Source organism: Equus przewalskii, chromosome X, assembly GCF_037783145.1.
Source record: "Equus przewalskii isolate Varuska chromosome X, EquPr2, whole genome shotgun sequence".
NCBI lineage: Eukaryota > Metazoa > Chordata > Mammalia > Perissodactyla > Equidae > Equus > Equus przewalskii.
The window spans coordinates 81,648,751-81,668,839 of NC_091863.1; the positions used below are offsets into that span (position 1 = coordinate 81,648,751).

At 40.9% G+C, this 20,089-nt stretch overlaps 1 protein-coding gene across 1 annotated transcript; it reads right to left on the bottom strand.

Annotated features, from left to right (window-relative positions):
* Positions 1–17,173: 17,173 nt before the first annotated feature.
* On the bottom strand, positions 17,174–20,040 carry TIMM8A (translocase of inner mitochondrial membrane 8A). The gene is made up of 2 exons (XM_008511502.2): positions 19,779–20,040; positions 17,174–18,234 (listed from the first exon to the last, which is right to left on the bottom strand). Exons 1-2 carry the CDS (start codon positions 19,908–19,910, stop codon positions 18,073–18,075), a joined length of 294 nt encoding a protein of 97 aa, XP_008509724.2. The 5' UTR covers positions 19,911–20,040; the 3' UTR covers positions 17,174–18,072.
* Positions 20,041–20,089: the final 49 nt, after the last annotated feature.

Here is a 20,089-nt window from a genome sequence, read left to right on the forward strand (position 1 = left end):
CACCAGTCCTTGAGGGAGCAACTAGTCCAGTTGAAACACACAATTACTATCTTTAGGAATAAGGTCCATATAGCTCCCTCTGGCAATATAAACCTGTGCCGGAAGTGCAGGATGTGGTCTTCATCGCTGCTGCTGACTCGGGGAATGGGGAGTTGGTAGGCAGGTGATTAAAAACATCACAGCATTCTTTTCCTGCAGTGTAGCCACATCATTCTTCATTAAGCTTTCCCTTGCTTGTTATAAGTTTTTTTTTTTACTAGTTTCCAGAGTTATGCAAAAGTTGGCAGTATTTGACAACTTATCAGTTGTTTTTGTGGAGACAGAACCCTGGAATTCTCTACTCTACCACTTTTTGTGATGTCACTTGACAAGTATAGTGCTGTAAACTTTTGGTTAGTTTCCAGAGTTCTTATAAAGTTGATTTCAACAATGTTTGCCAATTTCTTTGCTGCTTTTCTAAAAGGAAGGACTTTTGGAGTTTCCTACTCTGCCATTTTTGCTGATTTCATTCAAATACAAAAATTTTTTTAATCAGGGCAAATTGTCCATCTCAGTATTTTATCCCACCAGAGAGTCATAGGTGGAAGGAGACAGATATGGCCAATCTGACTTTCACATTGGCCTAGTCTTGGCCATCAGATGTAGCATTTTCACTGGTGGAAGCTTTATCTTAAGGAGATAGGCCTTATTAAAATGATCAGCAGAAGTTCTATTAGAGCAATTTCTAAATTTTACTAAAAGGCTGATTATTTAGCTTTTCTTCTCTTCCTTTTGTTTTTCTTTCCATTAGCACATTTTCTTCCTTATACTTTTCTGTATTTTCTGAATGTTTTGCAGTCAACATGCATACTAATTTTGTAATCAGAAAAAATTGAGCTTTTGCTTTCTTTTTTTTTTTTCGGTGAGGAAGATTGGCCCTGAGCTAACATCTGCCAATCTTCCTCTATTTTGTATGTGGGTCACTGCCACAGCATGGCTTGTTGAGTGGTGTAGGTCTGTGTCTGGGACCCAAACCCATGAACCTGGGCCACCTAAGCAGAGCGTGCAAACTTAACCACTACACCACCAGGCTGGCCCCTGAGCTCTTTCAAAAACAGGTAAATATCTTGTTTCATGAATGGAATAAAAGAAGTTTTATGAATGTGATAGGAAAAAAATTCAAGCTCCTTACCAAATCTCATAAAGGATATTCAATGGGGCCAGCCTGGTGGTGTAGTGGTTAAGTCCATGCAGTCCACTTCAGCCAGCAGCCCAGGGTTCACAGGTTTGGATCCTGAGTGTGAACCTATACACCGCCCATCAAGCCATGCTGTGGCAGCATCCCACATACAAAAAATAGAAGAAGGTTGGTACAGATGTTAGCACAGTGACAATCTTCCTCAAACAAAAAGAGGAATATTGGCAACAGATGTTAGCTCAGAGCCAATCTTCCTCACCCAAAAAGAAAGAATAGTCAAAAATTTTTTAATTAATTTTAAATTATTTTTTTTCCGAGCAAGATTGGCCCTGAGCTAACATCTGTGCCCATCTTCCTCTGTTTTATATGTGGGACACCTGCCACAGCATGGCTTGATAAGCAATGCATAGGTCTGTGCCAGGGATCTGAACCTGTGAACCCTGGGCTGCTGAAGTGGAGCGCGTGGACTTAACTGCTGTGCCACTGGGCCAGCCCCAGAATAGTTAAAAATTTTAATTATCCTTTCACCTGAAGAGAATATAGAGGAGTTTAGAAGATGGAGGGATAGGAGGATTCTGAACTTGCATCCTCCCACAGACACAACAAACCTGCAATACCTGTAGAACGATTTCCTCTGAAAGAGATCTGGAAACTGGATAAAAAGAACCTCCACAATAAGGAACATCACAGAAACGGGTGGAAGCCGCAGAAATACAGCCCTGCTGAGGAAAAAAATTCACATACACCCTAGACACAGTGCTTCACAGTTGAGAGCGATCTCAAAGGTATGGAGCTTTTCCAGAGAAGCAGGGGATTTGAGCTCCACATTAGGCACCCCAGCCCTTAGATCCAGCAAAAGAGAGACAAGATCCAAAAAACCAGTTTGAAAACCAGTGGGGAATACATGCAGAAAAACTATGGAACTTCAGGGAAAGGAAAACCTGCTTTCAAAGAGCCAACACTCACTCATTTAACCCAGACGCCAGCACAAAACACCAGATAGAAAAATGCATAGTCCATTGGTAAAAGAGACTCAGTTACTAAGCTCAGAATGCATTCTGGAGAGGCAAGAGGAGGCTGGGCCCAACCACCAGGGACTGAGACACTGGTGGCAGCCATTATTGTGACTTAGTTCAGACATGCTGACACAGATGCCAGCAGGAGCCATTGGAATTCTTCCTTTGGTCTGTTAATTCAGTGGTCTGGCCCACCCACTAGAGCACCTGAAGCAACTGAGCACAGCCAGGCAGTGCTGGCAACCCACCCCAGGAACTGGCTGTGCTCACCAGCAAGCTAGCAGCAGACTTGCACTGCTGGGTCTCACAAACAGTCACACAGGGATCTACCCCACCTACCAATGCCTGAAATAGTTGCATGCTGCCACACCTGGGGCCTGCTCCACACATCAGCACACCTAAGGCATTTGAGTGCTGCAGGGCTGTGCAATGAGCCACACTGGAGGCCTGCGGCAGTTGTGTGCCCCTGGGCCTAACAACCAGACACACTGGGGACCTGACTCACTCCCCAGCAAAACTGTAGTAGTGGAGCACTACCAGACCTCACAGCCAGCCACGCTGGGGGCTTACCCTGCCCAAAAGCATGCCTGTAGGAGCCACATGTGGCCAGGCCTCACAACCAGTGGGCCCAGGGCCCAACCCGGCCTACCTGCACAATAGCACACTTTCAGCATTAGTAACCCCGCCACAACAGAAGGGCACATGCAGCCCACACAGGAGACACTGCTGGAACATTTGGCATGGGAGAAAAGCAGGGGCATGCTGCTGGACCCCATAAGACATCTCCTACATAAAACCACATTTCCAAAAAAGGGAGGTGTAGCTGATCTACCTAATACATAAAAGTAAGCACAAAAAAGTAGGGAAAATGAGGGGAAAAAGGAATATGCTCCAGATAAAAGAACAGGACAAATCCTTGGAAAAAGAATTGAACTAAGATAAATAAGCTACCTGATAAAGAGTACAAACTAATGGTCATAAGAATGCTCACTGAAATGGGGAGAAGAATAGATGAACACAGTGAGAACTTCAACAAAGAATTGGAAAATACAAAAAAGAACTAATAAAAGCTGAAAAATACAATAATGGAAATGAAAAATTCACTAGAGGGAATCAACAGTAGAGTAGATGACACAGAATGGATCAGTGATCTGTATGAAATAGAGAAAATCACTCAAGCTGAACAGAAGAAAGGAAAAAGAATTAAAAAGCACATGGACAGTCTAAGGGGCCTCTGGGACAACACCAAGTGTACTAACATCCATATTATAGGTGTTCCAGGAGAAGAGAGAGACAAAGGGGCAGAGAACCTATTTGAAGAAATAATAGCCTAAAAATTCCCTAACCTGAGGAAGGAAACAGACAATGAGGAACAGGAAGCATGGAGAGCACCAAACAAGATGAACCCAAAGTGGCCCACGTTAAGACACATTATAATTAAAATGTCAAGAATTAAAGATAAAGAGAGAATCCTAAAAGCTACAAGAGAAAAGCAACAAGTTACATACAAAGGAAGCCCCACAAGGCTATCATTTGACTTCTTAGCAGAAAGCTTACAGGCTAGAAGGGAGTAGCATGATATATTTAAAGTGCTGAAAGGAAAAAACCTACGACCAAGAATACTGTACTTGGCAAGGTCATCATTTAGAATGGAAGGAGAGTTAAAGAGTTTCACAGACAAGCAAAAATTAAAGGAGGTTATCACCAAGAAACCAGTTTTACAAGAAATGCTAAAGGAACTTATTTAAGTGGGAAAAAGAAGACCACAAATAGGAATAAGAAAATTATAAAAAAAGAAAAAAAGCATTAAAATCACTGGTAAGGGCAAAAATACAGTAAAGGTAGCAGATCAATGACCTATGAAGATAATATGAAGGTCAAAAGACAAAAGTACTAAAATTATCTATTGCGATGATAAGAGGGTAATGGATACACACACAGAAAGAGGTTAGATATGATATCAAAAACATAAAATGTGGGAGGAGGGGAATAAAGAGTAGAGATTTTAGAAAGAGGTCAAACTAAAGAGACCATAAACTTAATATAGATTGCTACATACATAGGTTATTATATATGAACCTCATGGTAATCACAAACCTAAAACCTATAGTAAATATAAAAAAAATTAAGAGAGAGGAACCCAAGCATAATACTAAAGAAAGCCATCAAATCACAAAGGAAGAGAACAAGAGAAGAAGAGAGGAACAGAGAAGAACTCTAAAACTCCCATAGAAAAGGTAACAAAACGTAAATAAGTCCATACTTATCAATAGCTATTTTAAATGTCAATGGAATAAATGCTCCAATAAAAAGGCATAGGATGGCTGATTGGATAAAAAAACAAGACCCATATATATGCTGCATACAAGAGACACACTTCAGATCTGAAGACACTCACAAACCAAAAGTGAAGGGATGGAAAAAGATAGTCCATGCAAATAGCAATGTAAAGAAAGCTGGGGTAACAATACTTATATCAGACAAAATACACCTTAAAACAAAAACTGTAACAAGAGACAAAGAAGGGCACTACGTAATGATAAAGGGAACAATCCAACAAGAAGATATAACACTTGTAAATGTCTATGCACCCAACAAAGGAGCACCTAAATATATAAAGCAATTATTAACAGACATAAAAGGGGAAATATACAGTAACACAATAGTAGTAGGGGACTTTAACACTCCATTTACCCCAATGGATAGATCATCCAAACAGAAGATCAATAAGGAAACATTGGCCTTAAACGACACATTAGACCAGATGGACTTAGTAGATACATACAGAACATTCCATCCAAAAACCACAGAATATACACTCTTTTCAAATGCACATGGAACATTCGGCAGTATTGATCACATATTAGGCCACAAAACAAGTCTCAATAAATGTAAGAAGATTGAAATAATACCAAGCATCTTTTCTGACAACAAAGGGATGAAACTAGAAATCAACCACAGGAAGAAAATCAGAAAAGCCACAAATATGTGGAGATTAAACAGAATGCTACTGAGCAATGACTGGGTGAATGAAGAAACAAAAGGGGAAATAAAAAAATACCTAGAGACAAATGAAAATGAAAATACAACATGCCAAAATTTATGGGATACAGCAAAAGAGGTTCGAAGAGAGTTTATATCAATACTGGCCTACCTCAACAAACATCAAAAATCTCAAATAAACAATCTAACAGTGCATCTAAAGGAATTGGAAAAAGAAGAAGAAACAAAGCCCCAAATCAGCAGAAGGAAGGAAATAGTAAAAATCAGTGCAGAAATTAATGAAATAGAGACAAAAAAAAAAGAAAAAATCAATGAAACCAAGAGCTAGCTTTTTGCAAAGATCAAGAAAATTGACAAACCTTTAGTGAGACTCACCAAGAAAAAAGAGAGAAGTTTCAAATAAATAAAATCAGAAGTAAAAGAGGAAAAATTACAATGGACATCTTAGAAATAGAAAAGATTATAAGAGAATACTATGAAAAGCCATATACCAACAAATTGGATAGTCTAGAAGAAATGGATAAATTCTTAGAATCATACAACCTTCCAAAACTGAATCAAGAAGAAATAGAGAATTTGAATAGACCAGTCACCAGTAAGGAGATCAGAACAGTAATCAAAAACCTCCCCAAAAATAAAAGTCCAGGACCAGATGGCTTCCCTGGTGAATTCTACCAAACATTCAAAGAAGACTTAATACCTATCTTTCTCAAACTCTCCGAAAAAATTGAAGAGGAGGGGAAGCTTCCTAACTCATTCTATGAAGCCAACATTACCCTGATACCAAAACCAGACAAGGACAACACAAAAAAATAAAATTACAGGCCAATATCACTGATGAACATTAATGCAAAAGTCTTCAACAAAATACTAGCAAATTGAATACAACAATACATTAAAAAGATCATACATCACGATCAAGGGGGATTTATTCCAGGGGTGCAGGGATGATTCTGCATCTGCAAATCAATTAACGTGATACACCACATTAACAAAATAAAGAATAAAATGACATGATCATCTCAATGGATGCAGAGAAAGCATCTGACAAGACAAAGCATCCACTTATGATAAAAAGTGAATAAAATGGATATAGAAGGAAAGTACCTCAACATAATAAAGGCCATAAATGACAAACCCACAGCTAATGTCATTCTCAATGGACAAAATCTGAAAGCTATCCCTCTAAGAACAGGAACCAGACAAGGATGCCCACTTTCGCCACTCTTGTTTACCATAGTATTGGAAATCCTAGCAAAGCAATCAGGCAAGAAACAGAAATAAATGGGATCCAAATTGGAAAGGAAGAAGTGAAACTGTCACCATTTGCAGATGACATGATTTTATATAGAGAAAACCCTAAAGAATCCACTAAAGGATGTCAGCATCATGGCAGAGTGAACTTGCCTGGGACTCTCTCCCCTCCAACATACAACAAAAAGGAGCAACCATATACCAACGGATAATACCCTAACAGCACAAAATCCTCAGAGAGTCGTGGTGGCCACATGACAGAGGGCAGAGAGGCTGGATCCCCCCTCTGAGGAGCTGGAATGGGGTAAGAGAGAACTTCTCTCCCTCCCCTAAAGACTGCAGTCGCTGCTGCAGGAGGCTCCATGAGGGAAGGAGTGGGGTGGGGTCGCACATCCATGGGACCACCCAGGACTCCCTGGGCCCCTTGCAGCCTAGAGGGAGGCCCTCTAACAGGGCAAAAGCTTTTGCACGGGGTGACCTCATCAAGCCAAGATCCCAGGAGACCAGATAGCGAGAGCTGATCAGGAAACCCTGGACTGCATGCAGGAGAAAGCGCCCCTCTCCCGACCCATACCATGCCATCTTGGCTGAAGGCGGAGGGCTCAGAATATGTGGCTCTCACCCCCCCACCCAGTGGCAATAGGCTGTAACTGCAACCAAATAATATCAGAATGAGAAAGTCCTGTCCTTCCAACATCAGGCACTTCATCAAATCTCTAACCAGAGAGAAAACAATAAGCACCAGAACTCAGTCCTGAGCACACAGAAATAAGTAAACTAAACAACAATGAATTCAAAATAGCTATCATCAAAAAACTCAATGAGGTAAAAGAGAATATAAATAAACAATTCAACAAGTTCAGGAGCTACTTCTCAAGAGATTGAAACTATAAAGAAGAATCAATCAGAAATATTAGAGACGAAAGACACAATGGAAGAGATAAAACAAAATATGGATTCCCTGAATGCTCGTGTGGACACCATAGAGGAGCGAATCAGCATAATCGAAGATAGACATGTTGAATGGCTCCAGACAGAGGAGGAGAGAGAACTGAGACTAAAAAGAAATGAAGAAAGTCTCCGAAAAATCCGACTCAATGAGGAAATGCAATGTAAGAATTATGGGTATTCAAGAAGATGAAGAGAAGGAAAATGGAGCAGAAAGCGTGCTCAGAGAAATAATAGCTGAGAACTTCCCAAATCTAGGGAATAAGAGGGAAACATGTGTGAAGGAAGCTTCCAGATCTCCTAGATTTGTCAATGTAAAAAGACTTACTGCAAGGCATATAGTAGTAAAACTGGCAAAAATGAATGACAAAGAAAGAATACTCAGGGCAGCAAGGCAGAAGAAAATAACCTACAAAGGAACCTCTCTCCGACTTTCAGCAGATTTCTCTGCAGAAACCTTAGAAGCTAGGAGAGAATGGAATGACATATTCAAAACTTTAAAAGATGAAAATCTTCAGCCAAGAATACTCTATCCAGCAAAAATATCCTTCAGATATGAGGGAGAAATTAAATCTTTCCCAGACAAACAAAAGCTAAGGGACTTTGTAGCCATGAGACTCCCCCTATAAGAAATCCTCCAGAAGGCCCTCATACTTGAAAAAAGAAAAAAAGGGAGAAAGGGGTCACAAAACACAGAGTAAGGAGACACATAGAATCAGAATAGGATAGCAAATATTCAACTATAGCATTAGGATAAAGGGAAGGAAAACACCAAAGACAAAGACAATCTTGTCCTTTAACCACAAACTCACAAGACAAGTTGGAATAAGATATGAGAACAATAACTTAGGACGAGAGGAGGAAAGGGACTGAATCAGTTTAGACTAAGGAAATAAGAGGCCATCAGAAAATGTTTTACTCAAGATTCTGAATACAAACTTCAGGGTGGACAGTAAACTAAAAAGCAGAACAGAGACACAAAAAACAAATAGGGAAAAAACAAAGAATCCACTAAAAAACTTTTAGAAATAATAAGTGAATATGGTAAAGTTGCAGGATACAAAATCAACTACAAAAATCAGTTCCATTTCTATACACTAACAACGAAGTAGCAGAAAAAGATGAACACAATCTTATTTAGAATCGCAATAAAAAGAATAAAATACCTAGGAATAAATTTAACCAAAGAGGTGAAGGATCCGTACAGTGAAATCCATAAAACATTGTTGAAAGAAACTGAAGAAGACACAAAGAAATGGAAAGATATTCCGTGCTCTTGGATTGGAAGAATTAACATAGTTAAAATGTCCATGCTTCCTAAAGCAATCTACAGGCTCAATGCAATCCCTATCAAAGTTCCAACAACATTTTTTACAGAAATAGAACAAAGAATCCTAAAATTTATATGGAACAACAAAAGACCCCGAATAGCTAAAGGAGCCCGGAGAAAAAAGAACGAAGCTGGAGGTATCCCACTCCCTGATTTCAAAATATACTACAAAGCCATAGTAACCAAAACAGCATGGTACTGGCACAGAAACAGACACACAGATCAATGGAACAGAACCGAGAGCCCAGAAATAAACCCACACACCTATGGACAGCTAATTTTTGACAAGCGAGCCACAAGCATACAATGGAGAAAGGAAAGTCTCTTCAATAGTGTTGGGAAACTGGACAGCCACATGCAAAAGAATGAAAGTAGACCATTATCTTACATCAAACACAAAAATCAACTCAAAATGGATTAAAGACTTGAATATAAGACCTGAAACTATGAAACTTCTAGAAGAAATCATAGGCAGTATGCTCTTCGACATCAGTCTTAGCAGCATATTTTCAAGTACCATGTCTGACCGAGAAAGGGAAACAATAGAAAAAATAAACAAATGGGACTACATCAAACTGAAAAGCTTCTGCACACCAAAGGAAACCATCAACAAAATGAAAAGACAACCTAACAATTGGGAGAAGATATTTGCTAATCACATATCTGATAAGGGGTTAATATCCAAAATATACACAGAACTCATAGGGCCCGGCCCAGTGGCCCAGCGGTTAAGTTCGCATGTTCTGCTTTCATGGCCCGGGGTTCACCAGTTCAGATCCCAGGTGCGGACATGGCATCACTTGGCATGTCATGCTGTGGTAGGCGTCCCACATATAAAGTAGAGGAAGATGGGCATGGATGTTAGCTCAGGGCCAGTCTTCCTTAGCAAAAAGAGGAGGATTGGCAGTGGATGTTAGCTCAGGGCTAATCTTCCTCAAAAAAAAAAAAAAAAAAAAGAACTCATCCATTTCAACAACAAAATAAGCCTAACAACCCAATTAAATAATGGGCAAAAGATCTGAGCAGACATTTCTGCAAAGAAGATATACAGATGGCCAACAGGCACATGAAAGGATGTTCAACATCATTAACTATCAGGGAAATGCAAATCAAAACTAAAATGAGATATCACCTCACTCCAGTCAGAATGGCTATAATTAACAAGACAGGAAACAACAAGTGTTGGAGAGGATATGGAGAGAAGGGAACTCTCATACACTGCTGGTGGGAGTGCAAACTGGTGCAGCCACTATGGAAAGCAGTATGGAGTATCCTCAGAAAATTAAGAATAGATCTACCATATGATCCAGCTATCCCACTGCTGGGGATTTATCCAAAGAACATGAAAACATGAATGTGTAAAGATACTTGCACTCCTATGTTCATTGCAGCATTATCCACAATAGCCAAGACTTGGAAGCAACCTAGGTGCCCATCAAAGGAAGAATGGACAAAGAAGATGTGGTATATATACACAATGGAATACTACTCAGCCATAAGAAAGGATGAAATCCGGCCATTTGTGACAACATGGATAGACCTTGACTGTGTTATGCTGAGTGAAATAAGTCAGAGGGAGAAAGTCAAATACCATATGATCTCACTCATAAGTAGAAGATAAAAACAATGACAAACAAACACATAACAACAGAGGTTGGATTGGTGGTTACCCATAGGGGAAGGGGGGAGGGAGGAGGGCAAAAGGGGTGATTAGGCACATGTGTGTGGTGATGGATTGTAATCAGTCTTTGGGTGGTGAACATGATGTAATCTACACAGGAAACGAAATACAATAATATACACCTGAAATTTATATAATGTTATAAACCAGTGTTACAGCAATTTAAAAAAAAAAAAAAAAAGAATACAGGGGCTGGCCCCGTGGCCGAGTGGTTAAGTTCGCACGCTCCGCTGCAGGCGGCCCAGTGTTTCATTAGTTCGAATCCTGGGCGCGGACATGGCACTGCTCATCAGACCACGCTGAGGCAGCGTCCCACATGCCACAACTAGAAGAACCCACAACGAAGAATACACAACTATGTACCAGGGGGCTTTGGGGAGAAAAAGGAAAAAATAAAATCTTTAAAAAAAAAAAAGAATACATAAAAACATGTATCTGGGGCCCACATTTTTCTTCTGGCCTCAGGCTCCAGTAGGGCTCGGTATGTCATTGTTGTTGATTCTGTCTTTCTTTAAGATTTTGATATTTTGTTCATCATGGATTTTTTGTATTAATTTTTATTTTAGGAAATATTGCATTAAAATACTATTTATCTTGATTACTGAGTTTTTTGGCACCCCCTTAAATTTTGTACACAAGGCAAATGCCTTACCCAACCCTTTTCCCAGCCCTGCTTGAAGTCTTTAGATATATAAGTAATCTATTTGAGACTAGTGGGCATCTGAAAGTATTGTAGTTGAAATATAGGGCTTTATTCCTGGAAGTGGTTTCCATCACACCTCTTCACTATGTTTGTAATAAAGTCCAGAGTTCTGAAGTGGGGAGAAATTTTATTTTTTAAAATAAGATTTATTTTTTAGATGGGTAACACATTCACATGATTCAAAATTCAAAAGGCATAGAGAAGAGGTATATAGTAAGAAGCTTCCCTCCCATCACACCCTCTAACCACCCAGTTCCTCTCCCTAGAGGCAACAATTAACAGTATCCTTCAAGAGATCATTTATGCTTGTTCAAGCAAATGTGCATATAGTTCAATCCTCTCTTTTTACACAAATGGTAGCATATTGTGCCTTGAATCTTACTGTTTTAATTAAACAACAATACGTAGGAGCTCATTCCATATCAGTATATAAAGAGGCTCTTCAATCTTTTTTATAGCTGTATAGTATAAGTATCTTGTGGAACATTATTTAACCAATAGCTTACTGAGAGACACTCAGGTTGTTTCCAGTCCCTTTCAATTACAAACAGTGCTGTAGTAATAACCTTGTTTGTATGTCATTTTGCACGTGAATATATCCGTAGGATAAATTCCTGGAAGTCAGATTTCTGGAATGGAAGGTTTGTACATTTATAATTTGGTAGATATTCCTAAACTGCTGTCTGTGGAGGTGGTAGCAATGCACACTCCCACTATAGCCTAACAGAGTGCCTGTTCCCTTACACACACACACAACAGTATGTTGTCAGACTTTTGCTTTGCCGGTCTAATAGGTGAGAGATATCTCAGTGTAGGTTTTTAAATTTCTCTTAAATATAAACATCTTTTCACATGTTCGAGTCATTTATATTTCCATTTCTTTGAGCTGTCTCTTTATATCCATTTTTCTATTAAATCATTGACCTTTTATTATTGATTTATAGGAGCCCTTTATATAATAAGGACATTAGTCCTTTGTAGACAAGTTTCAAATATTTGTTCCCCATCTGTTGATTTTCTTTTACCTTTATGGAAGTCTTGCTGTTCAGGATTTTTTTATGTAGACAAAATTAACCACCTTTTATTTTATGGCTTCTGGGTTTTGTGCAAAGTGGGGAAGCTTGATGAAAGCCCACTAAAGAATAAAGACAGGAGGATCTTAGTAATCACCGTATCAGTAAGGAAGGGAATATGAATCAGAGGTGAGTGTTTGGAAATTGTAAAATTCTGTAACCTGCGCAATTTCCCTATATTGATTCTTTGTGTTGTCCCCTGTCTATTTTCCCATAGTGACTCAGAGCATAACCCTGAACATGCTAAGGGCCTATGTGCTTGTCTTGAGTAGGAAGAACAGGGTGAATTAGGAATAATAGTTAATCTGATAGGAAGAAGAACCCCGAGGTATTGGCAGCTTTAAGAAAAACAAAGAAAAGCAAGCATGCCTGGGACCTGCCTGAGGGAAGGAAAAAAGAAGGAAGTGCTTGAAAAGCAGGGATCAGCTCTTTCAAGCTGGTGGTTATCCTGCCACAGAATGATGATGAAGGACAGCTGTTCAGAAAAAGAACTAGGCAGTGTTGATAATGTTTCCTTTGTAGTGACAAAGCACATCTAGCAATATCATGACCAAATTAGAGTTGTAACTTGAACAACGCTGGTTTAGTACACAGGTCAGTCCTGCTATATATTGAATGCTTGGGGCCTTAAGGAATTGACTCCAGTCTGAAGCACAGTTTAACAAATACTGCTGAGTCCCTGACTCCCCACTCTTTCCTTTTCCTTTCTTTCTACTCCTTCTTCCTTCCCTTTTCAAAGTATAGCATTAAAACTCAAATGATATTTTATCTTTTTTTGGCTTATTTCTAAATTTTCTATTGCTTGCAAGATAAAACTAAAAATTCTTAATATCATATGCTCCATTAGCTCTGCCACTTCAACTGGTCAGTTTCATGAACCAACTTCTTGCTTTTCTCTTCTTGTTCTCCCACACAATGACTCTGCCAGGGTTATCAAAGATGCTCAGTTCTGAATAATAATAATAAATAATAGCTACCATGAAAGTATCTACAGTGTACCAAGTGCTTTGTATGTGATCTCATTTTTCAACCCTGTAAGGCAGGCATTATCATCTCACTTTTATAGATGAAGACACTGAGAATCAAAGAGGTTAAGTGGCTTCCCTAAGGTAACACAGGTGCTGGCAGAGTCAGGATTTAAACCCAGTTCTGCCTAACCCTAAAACTTACCTTCTTTCCACTACACCATGCTATCTCTAGGATGAAATGTTCCAGTAATTCTGGCCCTGCCTTTTAGACAAACATTACTTCCTATCTTTAAATGTATTAGGAGGCAGCTTATTTTAGTAGTTCAGATCATGAGCTCTGGAGTCAAATGGCCTGGGTTCAAATTCCATCCCTACAACTTATTAGCTGTGTAATCTTGAATAAGTTAATTTCTCTGAGCTTTAGGTTCTCCATCTGTAAAATGGTTATCGTACTAATAGTTCCTCTCTCATAGAGTTGCAATTTTTAAAAAGATGATCCATGTAAAACACTGAGTACAATGCAAGGCAAATAGCATGCACACCCTCAATAAAGCATAGCTGTTATTATCACTATATTGCAGATACATCTCAAAATTCTTTGGGCCCTTTTGTTCATCTAGAGTTCCTGAATCATCCGGATCCTGGTTTTCTATATCCTAATTGTCCCTTCTATGTATTTCTGTGTAGCAGAAAGTACCATAACTATAATGTATAGGCTTTGCCTTTTTTGAAAGTGATTTTTGCAAGATATAGCTTTAGACACACAATACAAATTTTATTCATTCATACATTAAATGGCTAATTGCTCAAATGCTGCTCACTTGTTAAGGTGTTACAGGATGTAATGACTTAATTGTCAAATTGCTTTAGCATTTCTTATATAAGGACTAAAAACAGTAATTCAATTACTTCTTTTGAAATAAGATTTCTTTATTTCTCGTATCACAGGATTCATCTTTTTGGCCCTGTGTGATCAGTTCCACTTGCAGTCTTCATAGTGGGACCTCGAGATGGCCAGACTAACCTCCTAGTGTCTATTCTCATCCTGCTCTTGGCTCACTTTCTGTGTCAGGTATCAAGTTTGGGCATTGACTTGAAGCAGCTGTTTTAGGGAAGCCAATCACAAAACCAGCCCTGGACTGGATAGTCCTGCTTTGTCTTCTGACTTGGGTGAGCCAATTCAAATGAACGATCTGAACAGGCCTTGGATATTTTCAGTACCTCTGCAGTCATTCCCATGTCGGATTTCCTTGCCTACTGCTATCATGACCTGCTCTGCCATTTTTTTCAAGGAATGGCAGCATATGACCCTCAGCGACTTTAGTGGTACCACTTATGCTTTCCTTTCCATGATTTTTGGCCTTTTTTTACTCCATAACTTTTGAGATGTCCCTTTTTGTCTGTACCTGTTGCCCTCTGACTTGAGATTAATACATCTAAACAATATCCTTACTCTTCCATGGAATGAAATTGAAGGTTACCAGACATTTCTCCATAAAACCTTCTTTTTAATTAATTAATTAATTTTTTGAGGAAGATTAGCCCTGAGCTAACATCTGCTACCAATCCTCCTCTTTTTGCTGAGGAAGACTGGCCCTGAGCTAACATCTGTGCCTATCTTCCTCTACTTTATACGTGGGACTCCTACCACAGTATGGCTTGCCAAGCGGTGCCATGTCCACACTCGGGATCCGAACTGGCGAACCCTGGGCTGCTGAGGCAGAACCTACGCACTTAACCGCTGCGCCACCAGGCCGGCCCCCATCAACCCTTTTTGAGTCCAGAAGATGCCAACAAAAATAAGGCTGAAAGTATGAGGAGTCTTAAGAGAAGCAGTACTGGGTGGTTTTGGAATAAAATCTCCTTAGGCCAAGATTTTTTATTAAGGTATTGATATGAGGGAAAATCGGTTTAAAAAAAAAAGGCCATCAATTGCTTTCCATGTAAAAGCTATTTCACATGGGGTTTATTGACTTGTTACATTTTTTAACTCAGACTACTATGGAGATTTATTTGTTATCATAAATAAATACGAAGGTCTTGCTTGATTTCTTTGTATCTGTTATCCCTAACGTTCATTCACGGACTCATGGGCAAGGGCCTCGGGGATAGTCTGGTTCGTTTTCACATCATGGAGAGCTCCTGAGACAGTGCCTTAGGCACCAGGGGAGGGATGCAAGGCAGTGGGGTGCAGACCCAAGAGTGGCAGGCCTCCCGACAGCCCTGCCACCAGAGCAATTGCTTTTCTATTTTATATGTTAGGCTTTCAAGTAAGATTTCATTGCAGAAAGTGTCTGCTAACCCAATCCTCGTGTTTTACAGTTGAGTCTTGAGTTTCCTACCCTGAATATTTGAAATGAGGACTTCATATGTCATGAGGGCTGAAAGTACCACCTTTCTATCAAGGTTCTGAAAATAAATTTCTGAGATTGACAAAACAAACAAAAACTCAAAGTGTGCTCTGGTACTTAACATTCTTGAGGAGGGGGCAAAAGTTCTCTTCTCTTCCCCATTGGCTTGTGCCCAGTAGTGTCGAACAATACTTGGTGCTCAAGCACATTGTATGACTCTGACAGACCCTCTTTCTCATTATGTATATAACCTGAGCAAGTAATAATACTGTAAAACAAAGACATTTGTGTCTAAATGTAATGAGAATATTTTAATATGAAATGAAGAATAAGAAGGAATAATGATATATAGTAATAAAATAAATAAATAGTATATAATAAAATAAAAAGGAAGAATGAAGGAAAGACTAAAGCACCCTTCCTTTATGACTTGAGGTTTTATGTGAACACACTAAATTTTGTGGGGAAGACAATCAACAGGGGCATATAGATACAAGGTGTATGCCGGCTATCCACCCTAAAAGCCTGATTTCTCCTGGACTTCAAAATGCCAGTATGCTGCTGCTGCTACTATTACTTCTTTACCATGTACATGTTCTCCTAACAGCAGGCAGACTCTCCCAAAACTTAAGTTCTATCATGTTACTCATCTGCTAAAACCCCTCCCCACCTCCCCAAATGGCTCCCCACCTTGCTTGATAAAAGCCAAATCCTTACAATGGTCTACAACGCCCTGCATGACCAGTGCACGTCCCGGCCCCCAGCCCCAATCCCTCTCACGCATGTTTCTCCAACTTTCTTTCTTCCCACTCTCCGTAATCATTTTACTCCAGCCATACTGACCTTTTGACTATTCTACATTGGCATCACAGCATGTGGCTCCTACCTGGGGGCCTGAGGACTTGCCATCACCTCTGCCTGAAATGTTCTTCTCCCAGACAGCTACATGGCTTGGTCACTTAGTTGTTTCAGTTCTCTGCTGAAATGCCACCTGCCCAATGAGGCCTTCTCTGACCATCTAAAATCACAAGGCCCCACGAACATTCCCTAACGTGCTCGCTCTGCTTTTTCTCCATGGCCCTCATCACAATGACATGATTTCTGTCTGTTGCCTGTCTCCCCTCACTAGAGCATAAGCTCCACATGGTCAGGGATGTGGTTTTTGTGCACTGCTGAATCCCTGGCACCAAAAACAGTGTCTGGTAGAGTAAGCACTTAAATGTTTGTTGAATCATGTTTGCATGAGGATTTTTAAAAATTTCCTTGTAGTGTTTATATGGGGGTAAGTTAAACCAGGATTTGAGGCTTCTAGAAAAATGTATTTGCCCATCATTCATGGATTTGCACTAAAGGCTCCCAACAAGAAGTTCCACTTTAGGTCTATACTCCAGTCTACTGGGATTTGAAGTAAGAGGAGGGGAATCCACTCACTGTAACCTCTTCCAGTACACTCAGGGAACTGACTGTCAGCACTAAATTGCTTCCCTCCCCATCTCATCTCAAGGCTCTCTTTTCTCACAAGAAGGTCCGGGATCCCTAGAATATTGTGCCGTACCTTGCAGAGGGCAGGTACTCAGACTGACTACATTTCAGCCTTGGAAGCAGCCCACACCAAATCTCTCCAGGGTGCAGCTGATGACCAGAATAGAAAGCCTTCTCAATCACAGACTTGAATCTTGTAGAAGCTTTTATTTCAGTGATCAAAAGAACGCAGTAAATGGAATCTACACTGATTTACATTAGGCATGCACCTCTACCTGAAACTGCTGTTAGTTTTTGACTGGCCTAAGTCTTTATAGCTTATTTAGGCACATCTTTGAATTTTTTGGACCCTGATATACAGGGCAAGTTAATTTCTTCCTCGTGGCAGTTTAGTGATGAGAATTATGTTCACTGGGTAGACTCCTTTCTAACTAAAGGCCTCTATACTCTCAGGCTACCTGTACTACCTCGAGACCACACTTCATATAGATATGTAAATAAATCACAGTATAAAGGAGAGAGAGAATCTAGAAAGCTGAAATGTACTGTATGAACATTCCACAGCCTTTTTTTTGCCAGCACTGATAGTTAAATTAAACACTAGATAAGGAGGCCTATAGTTAAGTACCAAATTACTCTTCCCCCACTGCCGCCCTTTCTGAGAGACACCAAGATGTGTATCAGTCTCCCCAGAAATCTGAAATGAGTCCACGCAAATGACAGATTTTATCCATGTGGTCCCACTATCAAATTATAGAAAGCAGTTCCACTATCAAAATTATAGGAAGCAGTTAATGGGACTTGGAGAAAAGCACAGTCCCATATACAGTAATATGCATCCAGTAGAGTCTTCCATTCATTTGTCAATTGTTTTCACAAGATTAGCATTAAAAAACACAACCAAATACCCATATGACCCCCAAGCCCCACACACACACAAAATTGGTCTTTGTTCCTTCTCAGATGACAGGATGTCCCAAGAGTGACAAAGGTGGGAGGAATCTCCCATAGCCTTTTCTTCAACCATCCCATCAATCGCTCTTCATTTCTTGAACTACCTTTCTTTTCCAAAAGGTAATGCTGAGATCAGTCAGAAAGGCTTTCTGAGAAGACTGGCTTGGATTTCTGGGTCTGTTCCAGTCGATTCAAGATGAATTGGCTTGTATCAATGAAGCGCTCAACGCAGTTCACAAAACAGGCCTCAGCCCGACTGTCCAACTTTGGCCCAGGCTTGTCCATGCACTTCTCCTGATCAGAACAAGATACAGAATCACAAAAGGAACTTGGAAAAAGGGGGAGGGGGGCAACTTCTTGTTGCTTAGAGGAAAAACTTCACCCGAAAACAGTATCTGATATGTTAAGAATAGTCACATTTGGCAGTTTCCTTTGTGGCGAGCAATTTTCTACAATCTTACATTCAAATCTCACAACATCCCTATGGAACAGATACTATTATTAATCCTCACTTTACAAAGAGGGCAGCTGTGGCACAGAGATACTTTGCTCAAAGTCATAGGGCCAGAAGATGGTGGAACTGAGACACTAGAGCAAAAAAATGGCAAAATACAAGTGAAGTAACCCTTCGCCGAATTTGGCTACAACTCCGCAACGCCCCTTGCACTAAATGCCTTTAAATTAACTGCAGGATAAAAGGGTGAAAGGATAAATCATTGCAGCAAGACACCCTAAAACCTACCAAAGAAGAAAGGAAAATCTCTGACCTGAGATTCTATAACCTAGTCTACTTAAGCCAGAGGTTCTTGAATCCCCTCAAGATGAATGGAAAATTGTATGAATTTTCCCAAAGGGCCCATAGCTTATAGATTCTTAAAGGAGTCCTTAACTACACCCCCTCCTAGTCCAAATGTAATGATTAATCAGACTTTTTTAAAAGAATCAAAGCAGTCTGGTCCAAGGCAGACAGAAGTTAAGCAAGCATTTAAGGGTCAGAGTCCGGCAATACCATAAGTTTATGGGGAAAGGATTATGGAAACCAATCACTGTAGACAGCTCAAGTTAAATGGTTCAAATGAATTTTGTTCATTATTCTCTGCTGTGTACACAAGCCTTAGACCCTCCACTTCCAAGGAAAATTATCCTTGGCTTCTGAATTCTGTGAACTTTGTATGTCAAGCCAGGGCAGTTATGCTGTCTTGGCAGCCAGAGAACACTTTGATCCCAAGCTGCAAACGCCTTCCAGCCTTTTGCCAAAGTCTCCTCACAGGGCACACTCAATTCCTCAACCTTCAGACCCGAAACGCCTTGGTATTACACAACAATCCAACAAGAAGGCAAGTAAGTGTATACGTTGGAGAGATTACACCACTTTTATAGTTAGTGGGCTAGGCCCACTCATTCGTCATGGGGACAAGTTAGAGCAACTGGGTCATCAGGGTAAACCCTGAAGGGTCCAGGAACAGGTGATTCACTGACGCCCTGGGACTCAGGGTTCCACAAGTAAAATCCCAGTATTGGGGCGGGGGGAGGGTCTCATCAGTCTTAGTGACTGGCACTAGGCAGCTTCAACCTCTGGTGCCTAAAGTGCTGGTTGGGACAATGGCATAAGTCGTCTATGATCCTCAGTCCTCTGCACCAACAAAGCCGAGGTCCGGCGTGACAGTCCCTTGAGAAGTGGACTCACCCTCTCTCCCTTCCGGCTCGGCCAGAGGAAACCACGCGGTACTGCCGGGCCGCCCCTCCTCCCCAAATCCCGGGCGTACTGGCAAGTCCCGCGGGACAAGGACAGGGGGAAAGTAGGTCCAGTGGCCAGGTCCCAGCTCCAGGCTCCTCACCCAGCAAAGTTCCGTCATCTGGTGCACCAGCTGCTGGAAGCGCTGCTTCTGAGTCTCCACCTCGATGAAATGCTGCAGCTGCGGGTCCACCGAGCCCAGCCCCGCCGCCGAGGAAGACGAGGAGGAATCCATCCCAGCGCGGCTCCGCGTGCCGAGACGGAGTCCGCACCAGCTCCCCGACCTTCACGTGTCTCCGCGACGGAACCGGAACCACAACCCGCCGCCCCGGGCCCGCCCCGCGAGCGCACTGCGTCGGCGCGCGGCCCGCCTCCTACCGCCCCCGCCCCCCGCCCCGGCCCCCGCCCCCGCCG

Excerpts from the sequence above, each read along its gene's own strand:
- TIMM8A (XM_008511502.2), bottom strand. The coding sequence starts at position 19,910 with ATGGATTCCTCCTCGTCTTCCTCGGCGGCGGGGCTGGGCTCGGTGGAC. Across the intron at positions 18,235-19,778 it reads AGATGACGGAACTTTGCTGG|GAGAAGTGCATGGACAAGCC; the intron begins GTGAGGAGCCTG and ends TGTTCTGATCAG.